Source organism: Carcharhinus amblyrhynchos, chromosome 35 (assembly GCF_965287045.1).
Source record: "Carcharhinus amblyrhynchos chromosome 35, sCarAmb.v2.hapA, whole genome shotgun sequence".
NCBI lineage: Eukaryota > Metazoa > Chordata > Chondrichthyes > Carcharhiniformes > Carcharhinidae > Carcharhinus > Carcharhinus amblyrhynchos.
Genome location: NC_137358.1, coordinates 18,520,865 through 18,547,124, shown reverse-complemented (window position 1 = coordinate 18,547,124; position 26,260 = coordinate 18,520,865). Strand labels below are relative to the sequence as shown.

The 26,260-nt window shown below is 42.9% G+C and overlaps 1 protein-coding gene across 1 annotated transcript in view; it reads right to left on the bottom strand.

The window, feature by feature from the left end:
• wbp2nl (WBP2 N-terminal like) overlaps positions 1–26,260 on the bottom strand; it is a 45,160-nt gene that overhangs the window by 5,663 nt on the left and 13,237 nt on the right. Inside the window, exons 2-7 of the mRNA XM_080217309.1 lie at positions 20,346–20,454; positions 18,594–18,729; positions 16,431–16,523; positions 12,335–12,532; positions 4,868–4,966; positions 55–131 (exon numbers count right to left, since the gene is read on the bottom strand). Of these exons, the coding sequence (XP_080073435.1) occupies positions 55–131; positions 4,868–4,966; positions 12,335–12,532; positions 16,431–16,523; positions 18,594–18,729; positions 20,346–20,454 (712 nt within the window). The remainder of the gene's footprint in view (positions 1–54; positions 132–4,867; positions 4,967–12,334; positions 12,533–16,430; positions 16,524–18,593; positions 18,730–20,345; positions 20,455–26,260) is intronic.

Sequence of the window (26,260 nt, the reverse complement as noted above, 5' to 3'; positions counted from 1 at the left end):
ATGAAATAAATGGACATTAGAAGAAAGTTTAACTAAGCTGCATTGAACTCTTACCATTGGCATGTAGACACTGTGAGGATTGGATGGATTGTAGTAAGCACTAGAAGCTGCTTCTGCTGCTTTAGCTCCACCTGAAAGAGAGGAGATACAACAATTTAAAATGGCACTTTGCTTCAATCCTTCCCTCTACTGAAACCTCTTCTTCCTCCCCAACCTAAAGAAATGCTTCCAAATTAGAGTCAGGGGTTTACAGCATGGAAAATTCTCCCCTCTTCCCTCCCAAAGTACCACAACTGACCTTTTCATCTAAAATACTATCAACTAACCTGCTGTTAATTGAAGTAATTCTGACCACTGAATATAAAAGGCAGCAGCTAAACTTGAGAGAAGTTGTAGCTCATGGAATAAACAGGACAGTAACAACATGTATAAAAAAAATTGGCTGAATAATAGGAAGCAGAGAGTAACAGTCAATGGATATTTTTCAGGCTGGAGGAAAGTTTGTTGTGGTGTTCCCGAGGGCTCAGTTTTGGGGCCCTTGCTTTTTCTGACATAGATCAATGATCTGAATCTTGGCGTACAGGGGACAATTTCACAGTTTGCGAATGACACAAAACTTGGCAGTATTGTAAACTTCAAGGAGGAGACAGGCAAATTGGTGGAGTGGGCAAATCGGTGACAGATGAAGGTCAATATGGAGAAGTGTGAGGTAGTAGAACAGAGACAATACAAAATAAGGGGTTAAATTCTTAAGAGGGGTGCAGGAGCAGAGGGACCTTGGTGTATATATACGTAGATCATCAAATTTGTCAGGAAAGGTGGAGACAGCAATTAATAAAACAGTATTCTGGGCAAAGGCTCAGAGTGAAAGTGAGTAAGTGGGGAGTTCGGTAGTACCTACTTGTTTCCCCTTGCTTTTTCTATCTTTCTCACCCTTTAGAATTGGTTCTTACACTGACAGGGAAAGGAGTCAGCTGTTTGGCGAGAATTTGATAACTGGGTAAGTTCCACTCTTTCCCTGGGGTTTAACATCGTGCATAACTTGGTAGTTATGTCATAAAATATATTAAAAGGCACCATAGAGAGGTAAATAATTTAGTTAAGTAATTATTAAGGATGTTTCCTCTTGAGTGTGTCTAGGACCAGAGGGCAGAATCCCAGAGTAAGGGTCATCCATTCAAGATACAGAACAGAGAACAATACACAGAGGAACAGGCCCTTCGGCCCTCCACGCCTGTACTGATCACATGTTCCGAACTAGACCATCTGTTTGTATCCCTCTATTCCCACGCTGTTCATATGGCTGTCTAGATAAGTCTTAAATGATCCCAGTGTGTCTGCCTCAACCACCTTGCTTGGTAGTGCATTCCAGGCCCCCACCACCCTCTGTGGAAAATACGTCCCCCGCATATCTGTATTGAACCTTTCCCCCCTTGTGTTTGTTATTTCCAACCTTGGAAAAGCTTCCAACTGTTCACCCTATCTATGCCCTTCATAATTTTATAAACTATTAGGTTGCCCCTCAACCTCCGTCTTTCCAGGAGAACAACCCTAGTTTACTCAATATCACACTGATGGGGAGAAATTTCCTCTGAAGGTGGTGAATTATTTACTGTAGCGGCCAGGTTGTTCAGTATGTTCAAGGTTAGACAGACAGGTTTTTAATCAAAAGGAAATCAAGGGTTATAAGGATAAGACGGAGAGTGGAGGTGAGGATCATCACTTCAGATCAGTCATGAATTCATTAGTGGAGGAGGCGCGATGGGCTAAATGGCCTACTCCTGCATTTTATGGTCTTAAGGCTTTATTACTAGGGGGATCGAGTACAAGGGTAAGGAGGTTATCTATATAGATAAACTGGAAAAACAGATGGAGAAACAGCAGATGGAACTTAATCCGGACAAATGCAAGGTGATGCATTTTGGTTGATCCAATTCAGGTGGGAGCTATAAAATAAATGGCAGAACGATCACACAGATCTGGGAGTACAGATCCACAGATCCTTAAAAGTGGCAGCACAGGTGGAAAAAAACATATGACCTTCATCAGCTAGGGCATTGAGTATAAAAGTTGGCGATTATGTTAGTTATGTCAAACGTTGGTTAGGCCACATTTGGAATACAGTGTCCAATTCTGGTCACCACACCACCAGAAGGATGTGGAGGCTTTGGAGAGAATGCAGAAAAGGTTTACTGGGATGTCAACAATGAGAAGAGAGTAAATAAACTGGGATTGTTCTCCCTGGAAAGAGGGAGGCTGAGGGGTGACCTGATAGGGTGAACAGTTGGAAGCTTTCTCCCCAGGGTAGAAATGACAATTACAAGTGGGCACAAGTTCAAGATAAGGGGGGAAAGGTTCAGTGGAGATGTGCAGGGGAAGTTTTTTTTTACAGAGGATGGTGGGGGTCTGGAATACGCTGCCAAGTGAGGTGGTTGAGGCAGATTCGTTACCAACATTAAGACTCATCTTCATAGGCATATAAACAAATGGGAATAGGGAGATATAAGCGGGTAGTTTAGATAGGTAAATGTAATCAGGGCAGGCTTGGAGAACTGAAAGGCCTGTTCCTGTGCTGTACTATTCTTTGTTGAACTTATGCAAGGTAACCATGTGACTGTTGGCACTCACCTCCTCACTAACCCTCACTGATACAGCGTCAGAAGCCAACTTTTAAAGAGGTGTTTCCCAGACTGAACTGGATTGAGTGAATGTGGTGGCAAAGACTGATGTGCTGGTAAATTGGAGCGTGCAGCTCGCTAATTACACTGAGATGAATGCAACAATATTTAAATTGACATTGCCCCCGTTTTGGGCAGGCTTCTGATTGTTCTCCCTTGGTAAGGTAGGAATTGGCATGAAAATGGGTGCAGATCACAATTATTACCTCATACCCAACTTTACCAAAATGGGCGCAACATGATAGTAAAATTCCACCCAGTGTTAAATGGCCTCTTTCTGCATCATAACAATTCTGTGGATCATTTCCATTAAAAGGCAGTAATGGTGCTGAATGAATCAGAAAACTCAATACTCTGCAAACTGCTTCCAGCCCCTTCACCAACAGCAGCTCTCACAGCCACCTGCAGTGTGATTACATAGAAATCAGGAGCAAATCCTTCAGCAGCACATTCTGTGACTCCCATTGCCTAGAAGACAACCACCATCACCTGCACTTTTCCCTTCAAATTGCACACCACTCTAACTTTGAAATAATCACCCTATCCCTTCACTGATGTTGGAACTGATGCTTTGAAGGTACCTACAACACAAATAGACTGTAGCACTTCAAGACGGTATTACTGAAGGACAATTGTAGAAGGACAATACATTTGGCTCATGCTGGTGCTGCTCACATTCCAAGAATGGATAAACAAAAATAATTTGGTCCAATAAATCCATGCTGGTGTTCATACTCTACAGCCTTCTACGATCTCTCTTCATCTTATCTAACCTGCTTAACCATCTATTCCTTTCTCCCCCATGTATTTAGCTTCCATACAGATTAAATTGCATGTGCATAGATCCCTGAAAGTTGGCACCCAGGTTGATAAGGTTGTTAAAGAAGGCATACGGTGCGTTAGCTTTTATTGGTAGAGGGAGTGAAATTGAGCCATGAACAAAGAACAACACAGCACGGGAAACAGGCCCCTCGGCCCAACGAGCCCACACTGCCATTTCAACATTGAGAGTCCCCTCTCCACCCATGACCTACGCTTATGACACTCCACGAGATCATGTTGCAGCTGTACAAAACTCTGGTGCGGCCGCACTTGGAGTATTGCGTACAGTTCTGGTCACCGTATTATAAGAAAGATGTGGAAGCATTGGAAAGGGTGCAGAGATGGTTTACCAGGATGTTGCCTGGTATGGTGGGAAGGTCTTATGAGGAAAGGCTGAGGGACTTGAGGTTGTTTTTGTTAGCGAGAAGGTGGTTAAGAGGTGACCTAATTGAGGCATACAAGATGATCAGAGGATTAGATAGGGTGGACAGTGAGAGCCTTTTTCCTCAGATGGTGATGGCTAACACGAGGGGACATAGCTTTAAATTGAGGGGAGGTAATTATAGGACAGATGTCAGAGGTAGGTTCTTTACTCAGAGGGTAGTAAGGGCATGGAATGCCCTGCCTGCAGCAGTTGTGGACTCACCAACTTTAAGGGTGTTCAAATGGTCAGTGGATAGGCATATGGATAACATTGGAATAGTTTAGGTTAGAAGGTCATTAGATTGTTGCGCCGACCAGTGGAACCATCGAGGGCCAAAGGGCCTGTACTGCACTGTAACGTTCATGTTCTAAATTGTTATTTGCCTCAACCACGCCAATGGTATTGAACATCACATTCTCACCATTCTCCGTGTAATAGGTTTCTGAATTCCTGTTAGATTTATTGGTTATCATCTTAAGATTTCAGACACCTAGTTCATAGAATCCCTGAAGTGCAGAAAGAGGCCATTCAGCCCATCAAATCTGCACCAACAACAATCCTATCCAGGCTCTATCCCCATTACCCAACATATTTACCCTGCTAATCCCTCTAACCTACACATTCAGGGACATTAAGGAACAATTTAGCATGGCCAATTCACCTAACCCACATAACTTTAGATGTGGGAGGAAACCAGAGGAAACCCATGCAGACAGGGAGAGAACGTGCAAACTCCACATAGACAAGCTGGGAATCAAACCTGGGTCCCTGGTGCTGTGAGGTAGCAGTGCTAACCACTGTGCCACCGTGCTGCCCGTTTTGGACTCCGGGTTCTCAAAGAAAACTCACACTTACCCTGGGCTTACAGTCAATCATGTGCAGCAGCAACTAAATAAACTATAAACCACATTCTGAAAATGTTTAAGGTATGCAGTGTACCTACCAGGCAATCCAGGTTCAACCACATTGACTGGTGGTGGTCCAGGATAAGGAGGCGGAGGTGGCATATACATGTCCATTGCAGGAGCAGATGGGTAGCCTCCTGAAATTATACATTAGAGATTTACAGATTATAGTCAATTTTTATGCTATTTGAGGGGTCTCAACAACAGCAATCATTAGAAGAACAAAAGGAGTAAAAACAAAGATGATGGCATCAACAGGGAACCATCTGGGAAGAGGTGCAATGGTACAGTTATTGAACTAGTAATCCAGAGACCCAGGACCCCAGACTATCACGGCAGATGGTAAAATTTGAATTTAAAATCTGGAATTAAAATCTAATGTTGATCATGAAACCATTGTCATAAACCCATCCTTTTAGGGAAGGAAATCTACCATCCTCACCTGGTCTGGCTACACATGACTCCAGAAGCACAGTAATGTGGTTGACCCTTAAGTGCTGTCTGAAGTAGCTTAGCTAGCCACTCAGTTCAAAGGGTAACTCAAACTGGGCAAGAAATACTGGCCCAGGGAAGGCTGGTTTTAATAGGATCTGACCAAGATAGACTAGGAGCAGCTACTTGTAGGAAGATGCGTAGAGCAGTGGAAATCATTCAAAAAGAGACAGAGCACAAAGCCAACATGTTCCAGTAACCTTGCATGTTAAGAAAAATACAGGATTGGATAAGGATTAAAAAAAAGACTGTCAGATTTAGGGGCTCAAAACAGTGGATCCCCTATAGGAGTATAGGCAGTACTTTTCAAAAAAAAAATATATAGGAGTATGAAAAGGGGGCATTAAAAAACACTGGCAAGCAAAATAAAGGAAAATTCCAAGATGTTAAGGGCAAGATGGTAACCAGGGAAAGAATTGTTAGGGACCAAAGTGACAAACTATGTGCAGCTGAAAGATGCAGGTAAGGTATTAAATGAGTATCTAGCATCTGTGTTCACCATGGAGATGGACAATGTAACATCAGGGAGGAGGGGGGGGATTGTGATATAGTGGAACAGATTAGCATTGAGGTGCTAGTAGTTTCAGTGGGACTAAAAGCAGATTAATCCTCAGGTAGACATCTAATGTATCCTAGGCTGCTATGAGGCAATGGAGGAGATTGCGAGGGCTCTGACACTAATTTTCAAATTATCTCTGGCCACAGGAGAGGTGTGTGTGTAATCTGGTGTTGAGACTTCTTACTGTGCCTACCCCAGTCCAATGCCAGCATCTCCACACCACAGAAGAGGTGTGGAGATTATTCATTACCATTATTCAAGAAGGGAAGTAGGGAAAAGTCAATTACAGGCTAGTGAGTCTAACATCAGTGGTAGGGAAATTATTGAAAAAGATTCTGAGGGACAGAAGCACTTGAAAGACAGCCCACAGGTGAGGCGCCTGAAGATTGGAGAATGGCAACGTTGTGTGCTATGTACAGTTCTGGTCATCCTATTATAGAAAGGATATTATTAAAGTAGAAAGAGTGCAGAAAAAATTTATTAGGATGCTACTGGGACTTGATGGTTTGAGTTATAAGGAGAGCTGGATAGACTGGGACTTTTTTTTTCCCCTGACAGCGTGACCTTATAGAAGTTTATAAAATAATGAGGGACATGGATCAGCTAGATAGTCAACATCTTTTCCCAAAGAGAGGGGAGTCTAAAACTAGAGGGCATAGGTTTAAGATTTGGGGGGGGGGGGGGGGGGAGGTGTGTGTGGATACAAAGGTCCAGAAGGGGCAATTTTTTCACAGAAGGTGATGAGTGTCTGGAACAAGCTGCTAGAGGCAGTAGAGGGGGGTACAATTTTGTCTTTTAAAAAGCATGTAACAGTTACATGGATAAGATGGGTATAGAGAAATATGGGCCAAACACGTGCAATTGGGACTAGCTTAAAATGGTAAAAACTGGATAGCATGAACAAGTTGGGCCAAAGGGTCTGTTTTCATGCTGTAAACCTCTACGACTCTTCAATAATTAATCAAGGATAATCAAAGATAATCAGCATGGCTTTATTCTGGGGAGACTGTGTCTATCAAATTTGACTGAATTTTGAGAAAGGATAACTAGTTGTGTTGGCAAGGCCAATAGAGTTGATGTAGTAAGGCTTTTGACAAGGTCACTCATGCATGGGAGACTGATCAAAGCAAGAGATCATGGAACCCTGGACAGTTTGTCAAATCAAGATCCAAAACTGACTTGGTGGCAGAAGCTGAAGGCGATGTTCGAAGGTTGAAATTGTGGCTGGAAGCCTGCATCTAGTGGAGTACCACAGCGATGGCTGCTGGGTCCCTTGCTGTTTGTAGCATACGTGAACGATCTAGTTGTGAATGTGGGGATGGAATGTGATCAGTAAGTTCGCAGAGGACACGAAAATAGATGCCATGGTAAATAGTGATAAGGAAAGCCATAGATTCCAGGATAATGTAGACCAGCTGGTCAGATGGGCAGAGCGATGACAAACAGAATTTAACCCTGAAAAGTGTGAGGTGATGCAATTTGGGAGAATTAAAAGGCACGGGAACATATAACGAATGATAGGATGCTAGGGCACCCAGAAGGATCTTGGGGTAGATGTCCAAAGTTCCCTGAAGGCAGCTGAACAGGACTCCCTTTTAGAGTGAAGGGCGAGGCTGGTAGAAGTAGGGAACCCTGGATGACTTGGGATAGTGAGGCCCTGGTCAAAAAGGAGGCGGCATATCACATGCCTAGATAGCTGGGATCAATGGATGCCTTAAAGTGTGGGATTGAAGTTAAGAGAGAAGTCAGGAGGGCAAAAAGGGGACATGAGATTGCTTTGGTAGATAAGGCAAAGGAGTATCCAAAGAGATTCTACAAATACATAAAGGGCAAAAGAGTAACTAGGGAGAGAATAGGGACTTTCAAGGATCAATAAGTTCATCTATGTGCGGATGCACAAGAGAAGGGAGAGATCCTAAATGTATATTTCTCATCAGTATTTACTGTTGTGAAAGACATGGATTCTAGTGAACTTGGGGAAACAAACAGTGATGTCTTGCAGAGTGTACGTTACAAAGGAGATGATGCTGAAAGTCTTAAAGCGCATCAAGGAGATAAATCCTTGGGACCTGATGAAGTGCATCACAGGATGTTGTAGGAGGCTAGTGAGGAAACTGCCGAACCCCCAGCAGAGGTATTAGAATCATTGATAGCCACAGGTGAGATGCCTGAAGATTGGAGGGTGGCAAATGTTGTGCCTTCGTTTAAGAGGGATTTCAGAAAAGCCTGGGGATTACAGGCTGGTGAGTCTAACATCTGTAGTGGTTAAATTGTTAGAAGTATTGAGAGACAGGATCTACAGGCATTTAGAGGGCTAAGGACTGATTAGAGACAGACAGTCAGCATAGCTTTGAGTGGATTTGATTGAATTTTTTGAAGAGATAACCAAGATGATAGATGAGGCAGTTCAGTCGAAACTGTCTACATAGACTTTAGCAAGGCCTTTGACAAGGTAACGCACATTGCGTAATGTAAAACTTTAACAGGATCCAGGGTGAGGTAGCCAATTGGACACAAAATTGGCTTGATCATTAGATTCTCTACAGTATAGAAGGTGGCCATTCGGCCCATCGAGTCTGTACCGACTAGAATTTCACCCAGACCCTATTCCTGTAACCCCACATATTTAGCTCGCTAATCCCCTGACACTAGGGCCAATTTAGCATGACCAATCTAACCCACATATCTCTGGACCGCAGGAGGAAACTGGAGCACCCGGAAGAAACCGGAGCACCCGGAAGAAACCCATGCAGACACAGGGAGAACGTGCAAACTCCACACAGACAGTGACTCAAGGCCAGAATTTAATTTGGTCCCTGGCACTGTGAGTCAGCAGTGCTAATCACTGTGCTGCCCTTGATGACAGAAGACAGAGGGTGGTTGGAGAAGGGTTGTTTTTTTAAACTGGAGGTCTGTGACCAGTGCTGTTATTTGTCATTTATATGAATGATTTGGATAAGAATTTAGGAGGCACAATTGGAAAGTTTCCAAATGACACCAAGCATAGTGGACAGTGAAGAAGGTTATCTAGGATTGCAATGGGATCTTGATCAATTGGGCCAGTGGGCTGATGAATGACAGATGGAATTTAATTTAGATAAATGCGAGGTGATGCATTTTGGTACATCAAACCAAGACAATACTTACTCAGTTAATGGTAGGGTGTTGGGGAGAGTTACAGAACAAAGATCTAGGAGATACATATTCATAGCTCCTTGAAAGTGGAATCACAGGTGGACAGAATGATGAAGGCAGCATTTAGCATGCTTGGTTTCATTGGTGAGAACCAATGTTGTTGAATACAGGAGTTGGGACATCTGGTTGAAGTTGTACAAGACATTGGTCAGGCCACACTTGGAATATGGTGTACAGTTCTGATCACCCTATTATAGAAAGGATATTATTAAACTAGAAGGAGTGCAGAAAAGATTTACTAGGATGCTACTGGGACTTGATGGATTGAGGTATAAAGGAAAGGCTGGATAGACCTGGACTTTTCTTCAGTGGAGCAGAGGAAGCTTAGGGGTGATCTTGTAGAGGTCTATAAAATAATGAGGGACATAGATAGTCAATATCTTTTCCCAAAGGTAAGGGGGCCTAAAACTAGAGGGCATAGGTTTAAGGTGAGAAGGGAGAGATACAAGAAAAAAGGGCCCAGAGGACAATTTTTTCACACAGAAGGTGATGAGTGTCTGGAACAAGTTGGAGATAGTAGTAGAGGCGGGTACAATTTTGTCTTTTAAAAAGCGTTTAGACAATTACATGGCTAAGAAGGACATAGAGGGATATGGGCCAAATGCAGGCAATTGGGATTAAGTGGTTAAAAAAAAGGACGTCATGGACAAGTTACAGGGCCTGTTTCCATGTTATAAACCTCTATGACACTGACAGGCAGTAAAGGTGGTTAAGAAGGCATATGGATACTTACCTTTATTAGTCAAGACATAGAATATATGGAAGGGATGTTATGATGGAGCTGTATAAAACTTTTGTTAGGTCACTGTACTGTGTGCAGTTCTGGTTGCCACACTTTAGGATGTGATTGCACTAGAGAGGGTGCAGATGAGATTCACCAGGACGTTGCTTGGGCTGGAGTGTTTCAGCTATGAAGAGTGGCTGGTTAGGCTGGGATAGTTTTCCTTAAGACAAAGACAGCCACGGGAGACCTCATCGAGGTGTATAAAATAATGAGCGATATAGATAGGAAGAAACTTTTCCCCTTAGTAGAGATGTCAATATCCTTAAATTTATGCCACTGGTTAAGGTTTAGAGGGGATTTAAGAAAAAACATTTTCATTCACAGGGGGATGCAGGAACCCTCAACATGTAAGCAGTATTTAGATGAGCTCTTGAAATGCCATGGCATACAAGGCTATGGACAAAGTGCTGGTAAATGGGATTAAAATAGATAGGTGCACAGACAGTGGGCCAAAGGATCTCTTTCTGTGCTGTAAAACTCTGACTAGATCTTCCCCAAGAGTTTGTTACTGGCAGGTTCCTAATTTAAAAACTCAGGCAAAAGGATGTCATGGTTGACAAATTTATTTACAACACGAGGGCCATTACTTTCACCAAGTGGTGTAAAGACGTGGCCTGCTGCAAATACAGATTTAAAGCACATTTACTAGCTCTGAGAAACTTTGCTGAAACCGTTGCTGGCTGGAGCTACTTGGAGCAAAAGAGCTTCCGAAAGTCACAGAGTGAAGTAACGCCAGCCAGCTCAGAAAAGTCACGTACTGCTTCTTTTTAACTACAATGGCTGCTGGAAAGCACGTTGATTTAAAGGGCCAAGTGAACTTGACAGGGCAAGGGTCCAGTTAACTACACGGAATTTGGATGTTGGGGTTATTTATTCGTTCAGAGCTGAGTGGGGCGGGAGAGGTGGGGCTTGGGTCAGTGTAGTTGGTTGAGCTTCAGAGTCACGGTGGGAGGACGATATCACGTGCAAGGCTCATTCTGGCGTTTCAAATGATTATGCTGACGTGGTTTTATTCCTTCTGACTCTTTCAGAGTAACTATTGGTGTAAAACTAGCATAAGTTAGCCATTTAAACTGCTTTGTTGGATGGCTCCCATTGCAGCGTGATTGTCCAGGGGAAGTTTGTGCTTCTGGACAATTGCTGGGTAAACCCTTACCTGGGAACTTCCCAGAGGAATTCCCCGGCGCATCACTGGGGTACTTCCCAAATCCAATACTGGGGAACCTGGAAGTATTTTGAAGAAATCTTTATAAATTAAAAATGATGTAATTTTTTTGAGGCAGGGATTTTAAGCCAGTGTGGCTATAAAACTGCCTTCTGAGACAGATAGTCGGAGCTAATAATAGCAATTCACCAATTGCGAAGTAAAGAGAAGAATCAAAGAATCCCACAATCCCACAGTGCAGAGAGAAGCCGGCACAGTGGTTAGCACTGCTGCTTCACAGCTCCAGGGTCCGATTCCCAGCTCGGGTCACTGTCTGTGTGGAGTTCGCACATTCTCCTCGTGTCTGCGTGGGTTTCCTCCGGTTTCCTTCCACAGTCCAAAGATGTGCAGGTCAGGTTGATTGGCCACGCTAAGAAATTGCCCCTTAGTGTTGAGGGATGCGTAGGTTAGCAGGATTAGTGGCTATAATAGGTAAGGATATGGGGCTGGGATTGTGTTCAGTGCAGATTTGATGGGCCGAAGGGCCTCTTTCTGCACTGTAGGGTTCTATGATAAGCCAGTCAACCCATTGAGTCTACACTGACAACATTCCCACTCAGGCTCTATCCTCGTAACCCTGTTCATCTCCCTGATGCTAAAGGGCAATTGAGTATGGCCAATCTAACCTGTACATCTTTGGACTGTGGGAGGAAATCCATGCAGACACAAGGGAAGAATGTGCAAACTCCACACAGACAGTTACCTGAAGCCGGAATTGAACCTGGGTCCCTGGCACTATGAGGCAGTAATGCCAACCACTGCCACCCCTTTCTCACAGAAAAGATTGTGGGATATACCAGGAGTAATGCAAGACATGATGCAGTAAACGTAGCATTCTTTTGGAGCTAATAGGTGACTTTGAACCTATGATTCCAAGAATGCTCCATCATTAGCAGCTTTCCTTACCTCATGACTCACCCTGCCAACTTAGGGAATTATCAGTAAGCAATTGCAATGCCCACTTCCCATTGAAGAATTTTTAAAAATGACTTGAGTTTGTTGTAGACCAATTGCTACAGTTCAATTCCCATGTAGTCATTGCGTCCATCATTGTCATAACAGGCAGTGAACAGAATGGGAAGATGGCAAGCCAGAAGGACATTGATCTTTTAAGGTTTTGCAAGTCCTACATTCCTCCAATTTAGGTTTTCTCAATAAGAATGCATGCGCTCAATAATGCTATTCCTATTCCAGTGAATGACGTTGATTGCCCGTTGATGCATTTACCATTTAAATTTACTACCAGTAAATTAGGAAGTTTTTTTCTTTACCTGGCTGTGGTACAGGTGCTCCATAATGGTATCCCATTGGTGCAGGTGGAGGCCCATAACCTCCATTCATGGGAGGGGGTTGATATGGATATGGGCCATTTGCTGGATAAGGGCCATTAGCTGGGGCAAATCCAAAGGCCATATCGGCCATTGGTTCATATCCATAAGCAGTGTTATGCACAGGAGTACCTCTAGAAGCTACAAGAAAAGAGAGACAATTAGATTTTGTAAAGACAACCGCAAGTTATTATAACATAGGATCAACTGTGCCTCAAAACTAACTATTGTGCCCTGGTTAGTGAGAGTATATCTTGTACCAACAAGTGTATTCTAACACTGCCTCGTGCACAAACAAGACAATTTCTCATTACTATTTGCAAAAAAAAGTACAAAGCCTTATTTGTAGTTATTTTACGGTGAAGGAGCATAACTAGGAGCAGGAGTAGGCCATCTGGCCCCTCGAGCCTGCTCCGGCATTCAATAAGATCATGACCGATCTTTTCGTGGACTCACCATAACCCTTAATTCTTTTACTGTTCAAAAATTTATCATCCTTGCCTTAAAAACATGCAATGAGGTAGCCTCAACTGCTTCACTGGGCAGGGAATTCCACAGATTCACAATCATGCATACGAAGAAGTTCCTCCTCAACTCAATCCTAAATCTGCTTCCCCTTATTTCTAGTTTCACCTGCCAGTGGAAACAACTTCCCTGCTTCTACAAGATCTCCCCTCATTCTATTTGCCTTTTTAATTACCTGCTGCACCTGCAAACCAAATGCTTGTGATTCTTGCACAAGGACACTCAGATCCCTCTGCACAGCAGCATGCTGCAATTTTTTACCTTTTAAATAATAGTCCATTTTGCTGTTATTCCTACCAAAATGGATGACCTCACATTTCCCAACATTGTACTCTAGCTGCCAGACCATCTATATCCCTTTGCAGACTTTCAGCATCCTCTGCACACTGTACTCTGCCGTTCATCTTATCTGCAAATTTGACGCACTACATTTGGTCCCCAACTCCAAAGTCATCAAAATCATAAACAATTGCGATACCAACATTGATCCCTGAGACACGCCACTAGTCATTGATTGCCAACCAGAAAAAACCCATTTACCCCCACTCTTTGCTTTGTTAATTAACCAATTCTCTATCCGTGCTAATAGATTACCCGTAACACCCTGCACCTTTATCTTATGCATCAGTCTTTGGTGCGGCACCTTGTCAAATGCCTTCTGAAAATCCAGATACACCACATCCACAGGTTTCCCATTGTCCATTGTGCAAAGAAGTCCACCAAATTAGTCAAACATGACCTTTCCTTCATGAACCCATGCTACTTTGTCTTCACAATGGGACAATTTATATCCAGATGTCTCGCTATTCCTTCCTTGATGACAGATTCAAGCATTTTCCCTACAACAGAAATTAAGCTAACTGGCCTATGGTTACCCGCCTTTTGTCTACATCCTTTTTTAAACAGTGGTGTCACATTTGCTGTTTTTCAATCAGTGGGAACCACCCCAGAGTCCAGCGAATTTTGGTAAATTACCACTAGTGCATTTGCTATTTCCCCTGCTATCTGTTAGTACCCTGAGATGCATTCCATCAGGACCAGGAGACTTGTCTACCTTTAGCCCCGTTAGCTTGCCCTACACTATCTCTTTAGTGATACTGATAGTTTCTAGGTTCTCACCTGCCATATCCTTCCTGTCAATTTTTGGCATGTTATTTGTGTCTTCCACTGTGAAGACCAACACAAAATACCTGTTCAATGCCTCAGCCATTTTCTCATGTCCAGTTATTACATCCCCCTTCTCATCCTCTAAAAAGAATGTTTACTTTCATTATGTATTTGTAGAAACTTTTGCTATGTTTTTATATTCTGAGCTGGTTTACTCTCATAATCCATCTTCCTTTTCTTTATAGCTTTTCTCATGGCTTTCTGCTGACCTTTAAAAGACTTCTCAATCCTCTAGGCTCCCACTAATCTTTGCCACTTCGTATACACTTTCTTTCAATTTGATACCCTCCTTTATTTCCTTAGCTATCCAGGGCTGACTATCTCTTTCTACAGTTCTTCCTTATCACTGGTATATATTTATGTTGAGCAATGTGAAAGATCGCTTTGAAAGTCCTCCACTGTTCCCCAATTGTCCCACCATGAAGTTTTTGCTCCCAGTCTATCTTAGCCAACGCCTCCTTCATCCCTTTGTAGTCTCCTTTGTTTAAGCACAAGACACTGGCATTGGATTTTACCTTCTCATGCTCCATCTGCATGATTGGTGAAACGTTACTAAATGATCGAGCACAAAGTTACGAGTACATCTGTACTGATACATTTACACAAACATCACACTAACCAAATTTCTTTAACATTATGTGTTCCTTGTGAGATTCTTACTAATCTGTAGCCTTACTGTGCCCACCATGTGCTTTCAGTTCACCAGCAAACACAGACATAATACAAGTGTGTCAGGATAAAATCTAGAATTGCACTGCCAGACAGATTGATTTTGTGTGAAAGCTTCACTGGTTAAAGTGACAATTTTGTCCTGTGACAGTACAAGAGTTGTAAGTTCAAGCCTGACCTCCACATTTGACAGGACCTTGAGCAGAACCAAGAATGCCAGCTATAGGAGAGTAGGCTACGCAGCCCCACTAGCCTGCTCCACCGTGTTTTTAGAATAATTTATGGGATGTGGCCATCACTGGTGAGGCCAGCATTAACTGCCCATCTCTAATTGCACTTCAAAAGGTGGCAAGTCTGGTTCTTGAATGGCTGTACTCTGCGGCATAGGTATAACAGTGCTATTAGGAATGGAGTTCTAGGAATTTGACCTAGCAAGTGAAGGATTGGCATTATAATTCCAAGTCAGGGTGGTGAGTGACTTGGAGGGGAACTTGCAGGTGGCAATGCTCCCGTGTATCAGATGTCCTTACCCTTCAAGATGGTGGAGGTCATGGGTTTGTATCCTATCAAGATCGCTAATAATCTGATGCATTTCAATAAGCTAACCTCTCATTCTTCTGAACTCAGAATAAAAGTCCATTCTATTCAATCTCTCCTCACAGCTCAAGCCTCTCAGCCAAGGAATCAATCTAGTGAACTTTATTACACCCCCCCTCTAAAAAGGAGTATATCGTTCCTTATGCAACAAGAGCAGTTGGTGTGACAAAAGATAAACTGATTTTTGGCCGTAAAGAAAAAAATCATGAGATCTGGGGGGCGATGGAAGCCAAAGATCAACCACGATCAGACTGAATGGCAGAGCACAGGGCAGCACGGCGGTTAGGACTGCTAGCTCACAGCACCAGAGACCCAGGTTCGATTCCCGGCTTGGGTCACTGTCTGTGGAGTTTGCACATTCTTCCCATGTCTGCATGGGTTTCCTCCTACAATCCAAAAACATGCAGTTTAGGTTGGTTGGCCATGATAAATTGCCCCTTTAGTGTCAGGAATTAGCAGGGTAAATACATGCAGTTAATAGGATAGGGCCTGGGTGGGATTGTGGTTGGTGCAGATTTGATGGGCCTATTGGCCTCCTTCTGCGCTACAGGGATTCTATGATTCAGCAGGTGCTACTCCTGTTCCTACTTTTTACATTTTTATGCAAAAGGGGAATGCATATTTTTCATTTGTCGGGCACACCTGAAAAGGAACTTTACTGTCTGCCTGGCTCCATGACACTGTCATGTACTGTGCAAACACCAATACTGAGACCTGGTGTTAACGAGTATACTTGTTTTCTACAACATGCAGGTGTCCACAAATAAACGATTTAACATTTTATGAACTTTTTGACAAATGTGATTGGTTAAACAAACTTAAAACTGTATTTAAATTTTATAAATTAAAACATGTCTGAAATTTCTGGGTTACTTTTACTGCCAAAGACACTGATTTTAATTGAAGAAGAAGTCCTACTTGACAGTTCCTGCTTGTATCTAATTTGTGGACCTATTTCCATCGAGGCCCTGGATTGTGTTTGATGTTAATAAACAGCAGGTACTTCCACCAAGTTAACAAAAATGATTTTTTTCCTCATGATGTTAATAAGATGGGCAGGGTTCAATCATCTCTAATTTACCTTGTTGAGCTACTTTGAACATCAGTTGTCCAAATTCAATGGCTCCACCACTGTTAAAAACCAACTTGAATGAGGCTTGTCCTTCCCAACCACCTGAAAATCAAACACATTCAATCATGAAGACAAATATTTTATTTGATCTTTAGGTCAACATATAGTACTTTGAGAATAGTTTTGCTGCCTTTGATGGATAGCACCGCTACATGAATCACTTTCTTAATGTTAAAATAAAAAGGAGGCATTACTGTGCTGAATGACATCCCAATGGAAACGAGCTAACTCAGCACAAAGATGGGGTCTTCCACTCTAGCTCGTACAGCACTCTGCTATCCATATCCTAGTTTGCACCTTCAGATCTCCAGGATTTGATGGCTATGTAAAAAGAGTGTTCATAACGTGATGCAACACCTATCAATCCTCACTACACCCAAAGGGGAAAAGCATGTGCAAGGTTAAGAAAGAAACAAAGTTATAGTCACTGTGCTGATAGACTGCAACCTGATGAAAGCCAATTTATTAGAAATATTAATTGTTGAATTCCATCATAGTTTTGTCCTTCTTAATCTCCACAACCTGTTCTAGGCCTCAAGAGATCACTTTTCTCTTCTGATTGTGGCCTCGTGCTCATCTCCAAATTTTATTTAGCTGCACAGCCCTAATCTCTGAAATTCATGCCCTAAACTTTGCCATCTTTCCCTCCTCCTTGAAGAGGACATTTCTCAAAATGCACCTCCTTGGTCATCAGTCCCAATGTTTCCTCAAGTGGCTCAGTTCCACTCCTCTGAAGCACCTTGGTACGTTTTACTATATTATTCAAAAGCAAGCTCTTGTCATGTTGTATATCTTAATACCTGGCTTAGTCCTAACTTTTCCAAAGTCAAACACCTTGGGCCAGCCAAAATCTTGCCTTGCTGATGAATTCCCTGCATTTCCAAACACTGAGCAGAGTCAGATTGCTTGCAACCTTCACTGCTTGTTTGACCTTAAACTGAGCTTTCACCATTATCCATCAATGTGACCACTTGCCTCCACCTCCTCCTCTGCACCCATAACACTGCCCCTCCACTTGGCTTCTCCATCAAATTACTCAAGTGCCTCTCATACTCAGATCAAGCATGGCATTGGCACGCTCCACCTGTCAGCCACTTTGCTCCCTCAATGAGGTGCATGACACAAGTGTAATTACAGGTTATATAGAATCTGCAGCTCAGAAACAGGCCATTCGGCTCAGCTTATCCATGCTGGTGTTTATGCTCCACGTGGGGTCTTCTCGCAATCATGCACCCCTTTCCCCAACCTGCTTTACATAACCAATTCTGCATATCCTTCTACTCCTTTCTCAAACATGTATTTATAGAATCGCTACAGTGTGGAAGGATAATATTCAGCCCATCAAGCTACACTGACAACAATCCCACCCAGGCCCTAGCCCCGTAACCCTGCTGGGGCCCTGACACTAAGGGGCAATTTAACATGGCCAATAAACCTAATCCATGCATCTTTGGAACGTGGGAGGAAACCGAAGCTCCCAGAGGAAATCCACTAAGATAGTGTGTGTGTGTGGGATGGGGAGGCAGCAGTGCCAACCACTTTTCCACACTTGCCTTTGCCATTGCCATTTATCTCAGCTACTTTATAGAACATAGAACATAACAGCGCAGAACAGGCCATTCGGCCCACGATGTTGCGCCGACCAGTTAAAAAACAATGACCCTCTAACCTAAACCAATCCCTTTCCATCCATAAACCTATCCACGGATCTCTTAAACGCCCCCAAACTAGGCTCATTTACAACTGCAGCAGGCATTCCAATCCCTCACCACATTCTAGCCACTGTAGATAAAGAAATGTCTCCCAAAATTTTTAATGGGTGTAGTGGTGATAAGTTATTTTACAAAACCTATATTCTGCCCACCCCACCTTTTCAGTTTATGTTTCAGTTTTACTTGGGAGGTGGGATAGAAGGTGAGTATCTTCTTCCGGTCAGTTAACCTAATACATGAATGACAGCGACACCAAGTCTGTTGGGACTTTTGAGTTAATTATTTTACATGCATGGGTTCTTTTGCCATGTGAATGTCCTGATATTCCTCCTTCTTCAATCTGCTCAGAAAACAATCTTGCCCCCTCCTCAACTATACTTCTCAGGATTATCTTACATACCTCCAGGTTCAGCCCGAATAGTTCCTTTGATATAATTAGCAGAGAAAACAGGCTGCTCAATAGAACACCCCTTCACAAGGTAGAAGGGCATCATGAATGACTGCATGGGGTCCTTGCCTTTTGCCAGAAAAATCACCTAAAAAACAAAAAAAAAGGGATTTAGCAAAGACCTGGAGGTTATGACCTTGCTCTTAAGCTTCTCAGTAGCTTTACACAAACTGTATATAATATACTAATGTTCAAGGCAGAAATTGATAGTTTTCTGGAGATGAATGACACTAAAAAGGTGGGCGACGAACCATGAATTAAGTGAATAGCGGAGCAGGCTTGATTGTTTGAATGGCATTTTCTGCCTAGGTTCAGGCTCTTTAAAAAGAGAGTAACATACTGGTTACCTGCAAACATCCAGATCAATATCAAATACACTACATCTTTACCTTGTTTCCATTACTACACAAATAATGAAAACCTCACATCTTAAAAAAGAAAACCCATGTCCAATTTTCTCTCCCTCTCTGCTGCAGGCCCAAGTCCTTATTCGGCCCAGTACCCAAGATGCTGATGGCTCTCTGGTGCTTTGCTTGGGTGTCAAGTCCTGGACAGTTTTTTTTACATAAACAGGATTTATTAATCACATGCAATTTAAAAAAAACTAAAAACTGCATCAACATTTTAATTGTAATAACCCCTTCCCATACAAGGGAACAAAAGTAATCATAAAAGGATTTAAAAGTCAGCAGTTCACATTCAACTACATGGGTAGTGAGCTGATTCTGACCCTGTCTTCTCTCATACTGCCCCTATGTGCGCGCTGTGGGCGGCACAGTAGCACAGCGGTTAGACTGCGTCAGGGACCGTGTTCAATTCCTGGCTTGGGTCACCGTCTGCGTGGAGTTCTCCTTGTGTCTGCGCGAGTTTCCTCCGGGTGTTCCAGTTTCCTCACAGTCCAAAGATGAGTGGGTTAGGTGGATTGGCCATGGTAAATTGCCCTTTAGTGTCAGGGTGACTAGCAGGGTAAATAGGTGCTTTTAGAACATGGACTGAGGGGGCTGAGGGGGGATCTTATAGAGACATACAAGATAATGAAGGGGATAGATAGGGAAGAGGTAGAGAGATTTGTCCCGCTTAGAAAGGATAGCAGAACTAGAGGGCACAGCCCCAAAACAGTGGGGGGGCAGTTTAGATCGGAGTTGAGGAAGAGCTTCTTCATTTAAAGGGTGGCGAGTCTCTGGAATTCTCTGCCCATTGAAGTGCTGGAGGCTTCCTCGCTGAATATATTTAAGTCACGGGTAGATAGATTTCTGATAGACAGGAGAATTAAGGGTTATGGGGAGAAAGCTGGAAAGTGGAACTGATCCACTTCAGATCAGCCATCATCTTATTGAATGGTGGGACAGGCTCGAAGGCCTACTCCTGCTCCTATTTCTTATGTTCTTACGCGCTGCTACGGGATTGGGACTGGGTGGGATTGTGGTTGGTGCAGACTCGATGGGGCAAATGGCCTTCTCCTGCACTCTAGGAATTACATGATTCTTCCCAGTAGAGATCATGAATTCCAATAGGGATCCAGTCTGAGTTTTTCTTTACATTGGATTTAAATTGTATAATTCTTGAAGTGAGTAATAATCGATGTTACTAGTGCAGCTGGCACCTGCAATCACTTAAAACACAATTATTAAAAACAGGCTTTTGTGAAGCAAAATCAGTTTTATTTATGAGCACTGCTAAGCGGCCTATCACTGTAATACTTACCCTGTATGGGGTCAAATACAATGTGCCCTTCTTGGTCCCCTTGAAGAAATCAGACTTAACAGTCATATCACTGAACGAGAGCTCCACATCTTTGCACTCCTTTAAAAAGCTGCAAAACAAGATATGGATGAGTACTTTGAATGCAAAAAATATCACACGTAAACGTACTTTCTTCCCCTCAAACTGAACTGATCTATCCCTCTGTTCCCAACCTGACATGACATTTACTAATAGTTCTTTTGGCAACAGCCACTGGGACCCGATCTTGCAGGAAACACGAGATAGATTTTCTTCTATGCTTACACAGTATCAGATAGTCTGAAAGCAACCTGCCTCAATACAAAGACATGCTGTAAGCTTCCTGCCCCAAACAGGAGAATGGATAAAACGATTAGAGGTTGCTACAAGACATTGTATGATTTTCATTCCATGCTTAACCAGCTGATTTGACACAAAGCAGCAGCACAGAAATACTCTTGCCTCAGTACCACTGCCCAGAATGAGGACAGATTGTGAAGTGGTTTTGAAAGGTGGAAAGAAAGAAATGTCAGTCATGGTACCCACAACCAATGCTGATCAGGGTCTGTAGACCTCAACATCAGGGTGAGCTTTGATAGCTTTCAGAGTTATAAAACTTCTGAAAACCCACTCCCTAAGCTTATTAATGATAGATGGAAACAACAGTGAGGTAACAAAGGGCTACTGAATGATAACTCTGCAAAGGCTCCTGAAGGCTTCCTGGGGAGAAAGACGATTAGAAATTATTTGGGTTAATTTTAGCCAACTCAATATTTTGAAAACATAGAAACTAGAAGCAGTAGGCTATTCGACCCTTCGAGCCTGCTCCATCACTTATTTTGATCATGGCTAATCATTAAATTCAATATCCTGATTCCCCCTTCCCCTGTATTCCTTGATCCCTTTAGCCCCAAGAGCCATATCTAATTTCTTCTTGAAATCAGACATTTTGTCTCCAACTACTTTCTGTGGTGATGAATTCCACACATTCACCACCCTCTGGGTGAAGAAATATCTCCTCACCTTAATTCTAAAAGGCTTACCCCTTATCCTCAAACTATGATCCCTAGGTCTGGACTCCCCCATCATTGGGAACATTTTGTAAATCCACGCTGACCTTGTCTGATTATACCACTGCTTTCCAAAAGCTGAGTTACAAATCCTTAATAATGGACTCTAGCAACTTCCACAGTACTGACATTAGGCTCACTGGTCTATTGTTCCCTGTTTTCACTCTACCTCCCTTTTTGAATAGCGAGATTACATTAGCTACCCTCTAATCTGTAGGAACTATTCCAGAGTTCAAAAAATTTTGGAAAGTGACCACCAATGGATCTACTATTTCCAGGGCCATTTCCTTAAGTACTGTAGGATGCAGGTTACCAGGACCTGCAGATTTATCCACCTTAAATCCCATCAATTTCCCTAAAACTGTTTCTCTACTAATACTGGTTTCCTTCAGCTCCTTTCTAAACGATGTTTCTCTCAGTACATTACTTTATTCATACCTTCCTTTATGAAGACTGAAGCAAAATACAATTTAATTCCTCGGTCATTTCTTTGTTCCCCGTTATGAATTCTCCTGTTCCTGACGGTAATGGGCCTACATTCATTTGTCAATTTTTTCTCTTTACATACTGATAGAAACTTGTACAGTCAGTTTTTATGTTCCCTATTAGCTTACTTTCATGTATTTTTCTCTTCTTAATTAATTTCTTGGTTCTCCTTTACTGAATTTTAAACTCTGCCCAATCCTCAGGCCTACTGCCTTCTCTTGCCAATTTGCATGCTACTTCCTTGAATCTGATACTAACGCAATCTCCTTTGTAAGCCCTGGTTTGGCCACAATTCCCTTACCACTCTTGTACAAACAGGAATCACTTCTGGAGTTCACCTATTCGTTCTTTAAATGTCTGCCATTGCCTGTCCACAGTCTTCCTTTCAGTAATGTTTCCCAGTCCATCATGGACATGGTCTTTGCTTGGTTTGATGTGGAGATGCTGGCGTTAGAATGGGGTAAACACAGTAAGAAATCTGACAACACCAGGTTTAAGTCCAACCGATTTATTTAATAGTAAACCCACAAGCTTTTGGGGTTTGCCCTTTCGTCAGGTGAATCGAGAGTTCTGGCCTCAGACAGAGTATATAACAGCACAGACGGTTTACAGATTGCTGATTAGAATGCGAGTCTTTACAACTAACCTGCTATTCAAGTCTTAAAGAGGCTGACTTGGGTCTATATTAATCTTTATTAATGATCTGGATGAGGGTATAGTTGGGTGGATTAGTAAGTTTGCTGATGACACCAAAGTTGGAGGTGTGGTAGATTGTGAGGAAGGGTGTCGAAGTTTGCAGGGTGACTTGGACAGGTTGCAGAGCTGGGCCGCGAGGTGGCGGATGGAGTTTAATGCGGAGAAGTGTGAGGTAATCCATTTCGGTAGGAATAACAGATGTGTTGAGTATAGGGCTAACGGGAGGACTTTGAGTAGAGTGGAGGAGCAGAGGGATCTAGGTGTATGTGTACATAGATCCCTGAAAGTTGGGAATCAAGTAGATAAGGTTGTTAAGAAGGCGTACGGTGTCTTGGCGTTTATTGGTAGGGGGATTGAATTTAGGAGTCGCAGCGTCATGTTGCAACTGTACACAACTCTGGTGCGGCCGCACTTGGAGTATTGTGTGCAGTTCTGGTCCCCACATTACAGGAAGGATGTGGAGGCTTTGGAGAGGGTGCAGAGGAGGTTTACCAGGATGTTGCCTGGTATGCAGGGGAGGTCCTATGAGGAGAGACTGAGGGATTTGGGGTTGTTTTCACTGGAAAGAAGGCGGCTAAGAGGGGATCTTATAGAAACATATAAGATGATTAGAGGTTTAGATAGGGTGGATAGTGATAGCCTGTTTCCTCGGATGGAGAAAGCTAGCACGAGGGGGCATGGCTTTAAATTAAGGGGGGGTAGTTATAGGACGGATGTCAGGGGCAGGTTCTTTACCCAGAGGGTGGTGAGGGACTGGAATGCCCTGCCTGCTGCAGTTGTAAATGCACCTAGTTTGGGGGCGTTTAAGAGATTGGTGGATAGGTTTATGGACGAAAAGGGATTGGTTTAGATTAGTGGGTCAATGTTTTTTTTTAAAAATAAGACTGGTCGGCGCAACATTGTGGGCCGAAGGGCCTGTTCCGCGCTGTTATGTTCTATGTTCTGTGGGTTCTATGACTTGCCTGGGTTTGCAAACCCTCACTGTCCTGTCTGGAGACAATACACATCTCTTTAACCTGGGCTTAATGCTCTTTCCACTCACATTGTTGGCCTCTAAGACTTGAATAGCAGGTTAGTTGTAAAGACTCGCATTCTAATCAGCAATCTGTAAACTGTCTGTGCTGTTATATGCTCTGTCTGAGGCCAGAGCTCTCCATTCACCTGACGAAGGGGCAAACCCCGAAACCTTGTGAGTTTACTATCAAATAAATTGGTTGGACTTAAACCTGGTGTTGTCAGACTTCTTACTTTACTTGGCTTCACAGTCATACACATTTTAGTCTATTCCTAACTTTATTCACCAGATGCTACATTAAATCACAAGTTGCTGTTGGAGTCAACAACTGGATAAATATATCCAACAAATTATTTTAAATAATCAGTTTCAATAACTTATTTAATTCATGATTTCTAAGCTTCTACATAGGATTTATTTCACATTTGGAAATTGCAAACGTGTGCGCTACTGCTGTCTCCTGCTTACCCTCCTATACAGCTCTACTCCCTAATCCTACAATGATGAAAACTTGGAACCAGAATAAGAGCTACAAACGATTATCTGAACAGCGACTGCCAGTTTGTGCGTCAATGGTCGGGGTGGGAGAAGAAGAGGGGAAAAGGAAAAAGCTGGAAGAGAAGGAGGTGTTACACGTGAACTAACATCTTCTGGTTATTTGTTAATCTAATTCAAAAGTCAGTTAGTTTGGGTCCATCATCATCTAACTCAGCAATGACAATTTCATCAGTGATTGACAATTTAAAAGAATAGATGATACCCATCTAAATATCTGAGAAAATCATAGAATCCCCACAGTGCAGAAGAGGCCATTTAACACATCAAGTTTACCCAGCCCACTCATTTACCTTTTACTAATTCATCTAACCTGTACATTTTGAGATTCTAGCATCGAACTGTGGGAGGAAACTGGAGCACCCAGAGGAAACCCACATAGACATGGGGAGAACATGCAGACTTCGCACAGATAGTGACCCAAGCCGGGAGTCAAACCAGACTCCCTGGAGCGGTGAGGCAGCGATGCTAACCACTGTGCCACCATGCCGCCCCCTGCTGTATTTCCTCAGTGGTACCACAGTAATACTAGAACTGCCAGCAGAGAGTTATTTGAAAAGGAGTGAGAGTTCCCACGTTTTCATTACAAAAGGAAAATTATTTATTCAGAAGTGACTTTGTTGATCTGAGCTCCATTGTGAAAAGACTCAGCTCCAAGCAAACTTGGGGAAAATCTGAGCAATTTCCATCTAACCAGAGAAAGTTTAGTCTCATAGGCAACGTGCTGCATTTACCACAGAACTAATTCCTTTCCATTTCATCGCTGGAAATATTCCATAGCTCTACATCCATACAAATTACTGGATAATATTGTATCAAAAGATTGTTCCATTCACACTCAGTTCACACCCAAAATTTACTGTCCGTGTTACTGAGCTGCTTACTGAGCTTTCCTGCATTACAAGGCAGGGAATTGAGATCTGTTGATTTGATTTATTGTCACATGTATTAGTATACAGTGAAAAGTACTGATTCTTGCTCGTTATATAGGCAAAGCATACTGTACATATAGAGAAGGAAGGAGGGGGGGAAAAAGAGAGAGAGTGTAGAATGTAGTGTTACAGTCATAGTTAGGGTGTAGCGAAAGATCAGCTTAAGACATGATGGGTTCACTCAAAAGTCTGATGCCAGCAGGGAAGAAGCTGTTCTGGAGTTGGCTGGTACGTGACCTCAGACTTTTGTACCTTTTTCCTCAAAAGGAAGAAGATGGAAGAGAGTAGGCCGAGGTGCGTGGGGTCCTTAATTACGCTGGCCGCTTTGCTGAGGCAGTGGGAGGCTGGTTTGATTGACGGACTTGGGATTTGTTCACGTGCCTTTGTAGTTTCTTGCGGTCTTGGACAGAGAAGTCTTGTTCTGGCTAACATTTATCCCTTACCAGCAAGGTGGTGCAATGGTTAGCTCTGCTGTACCAGGGCCTCAGGTTCGATTCTCAGCTTGGGTCACTGTACTGAGATTGCACGATTGTGGCAATGGTAGCACAGTGGCTAGCATTGCTGTCTCACTGTGCCAGGGACCCAGGTTCAATTCCAGCCTTGGGTGACTGCATGTTCTTCCCATGTCTATGTGGGTTTCCTCCGGGTGCTCCCATTCCGTCCCACAGTCCAAAGATGTGCAGGTTAGGTTGATTGGCCACATTAACGAATGCCTTAGTGTCAGGGGGATTAGTGAGGTAATTATGTGGGGTTACAGGGATATGACCTTAGCAGGATTGTTGTCGGTTCAAACTCGATGGGCCAAATGGCCTCCTTCATTACTGTGGAGATTCTAAGATTAAACCAGATTTTCTGGCTAATCATTTCATTGTTCTGTGGAAATAGGCTGCAATGCTTCCTGAACTTCAAGTACATGAGTTATAAACTGCTTTGGAAGATCCTGAGGTTGTATACGGTACTCTAATTGCAAATCTATTTTTCTCCATTCCTCCCTCTGCTGAGGGCACTCAGTCTTACTGGAGTCAGATCCATTCAGGAGGAGCAAGAAACATGAGCGTAAAACAACAGAGCAGAAGATCAGGTTACAGTATTTGGCCCAAATAAGCACAAAACAAAACACATGAAATACAAGGAACAAGCTGA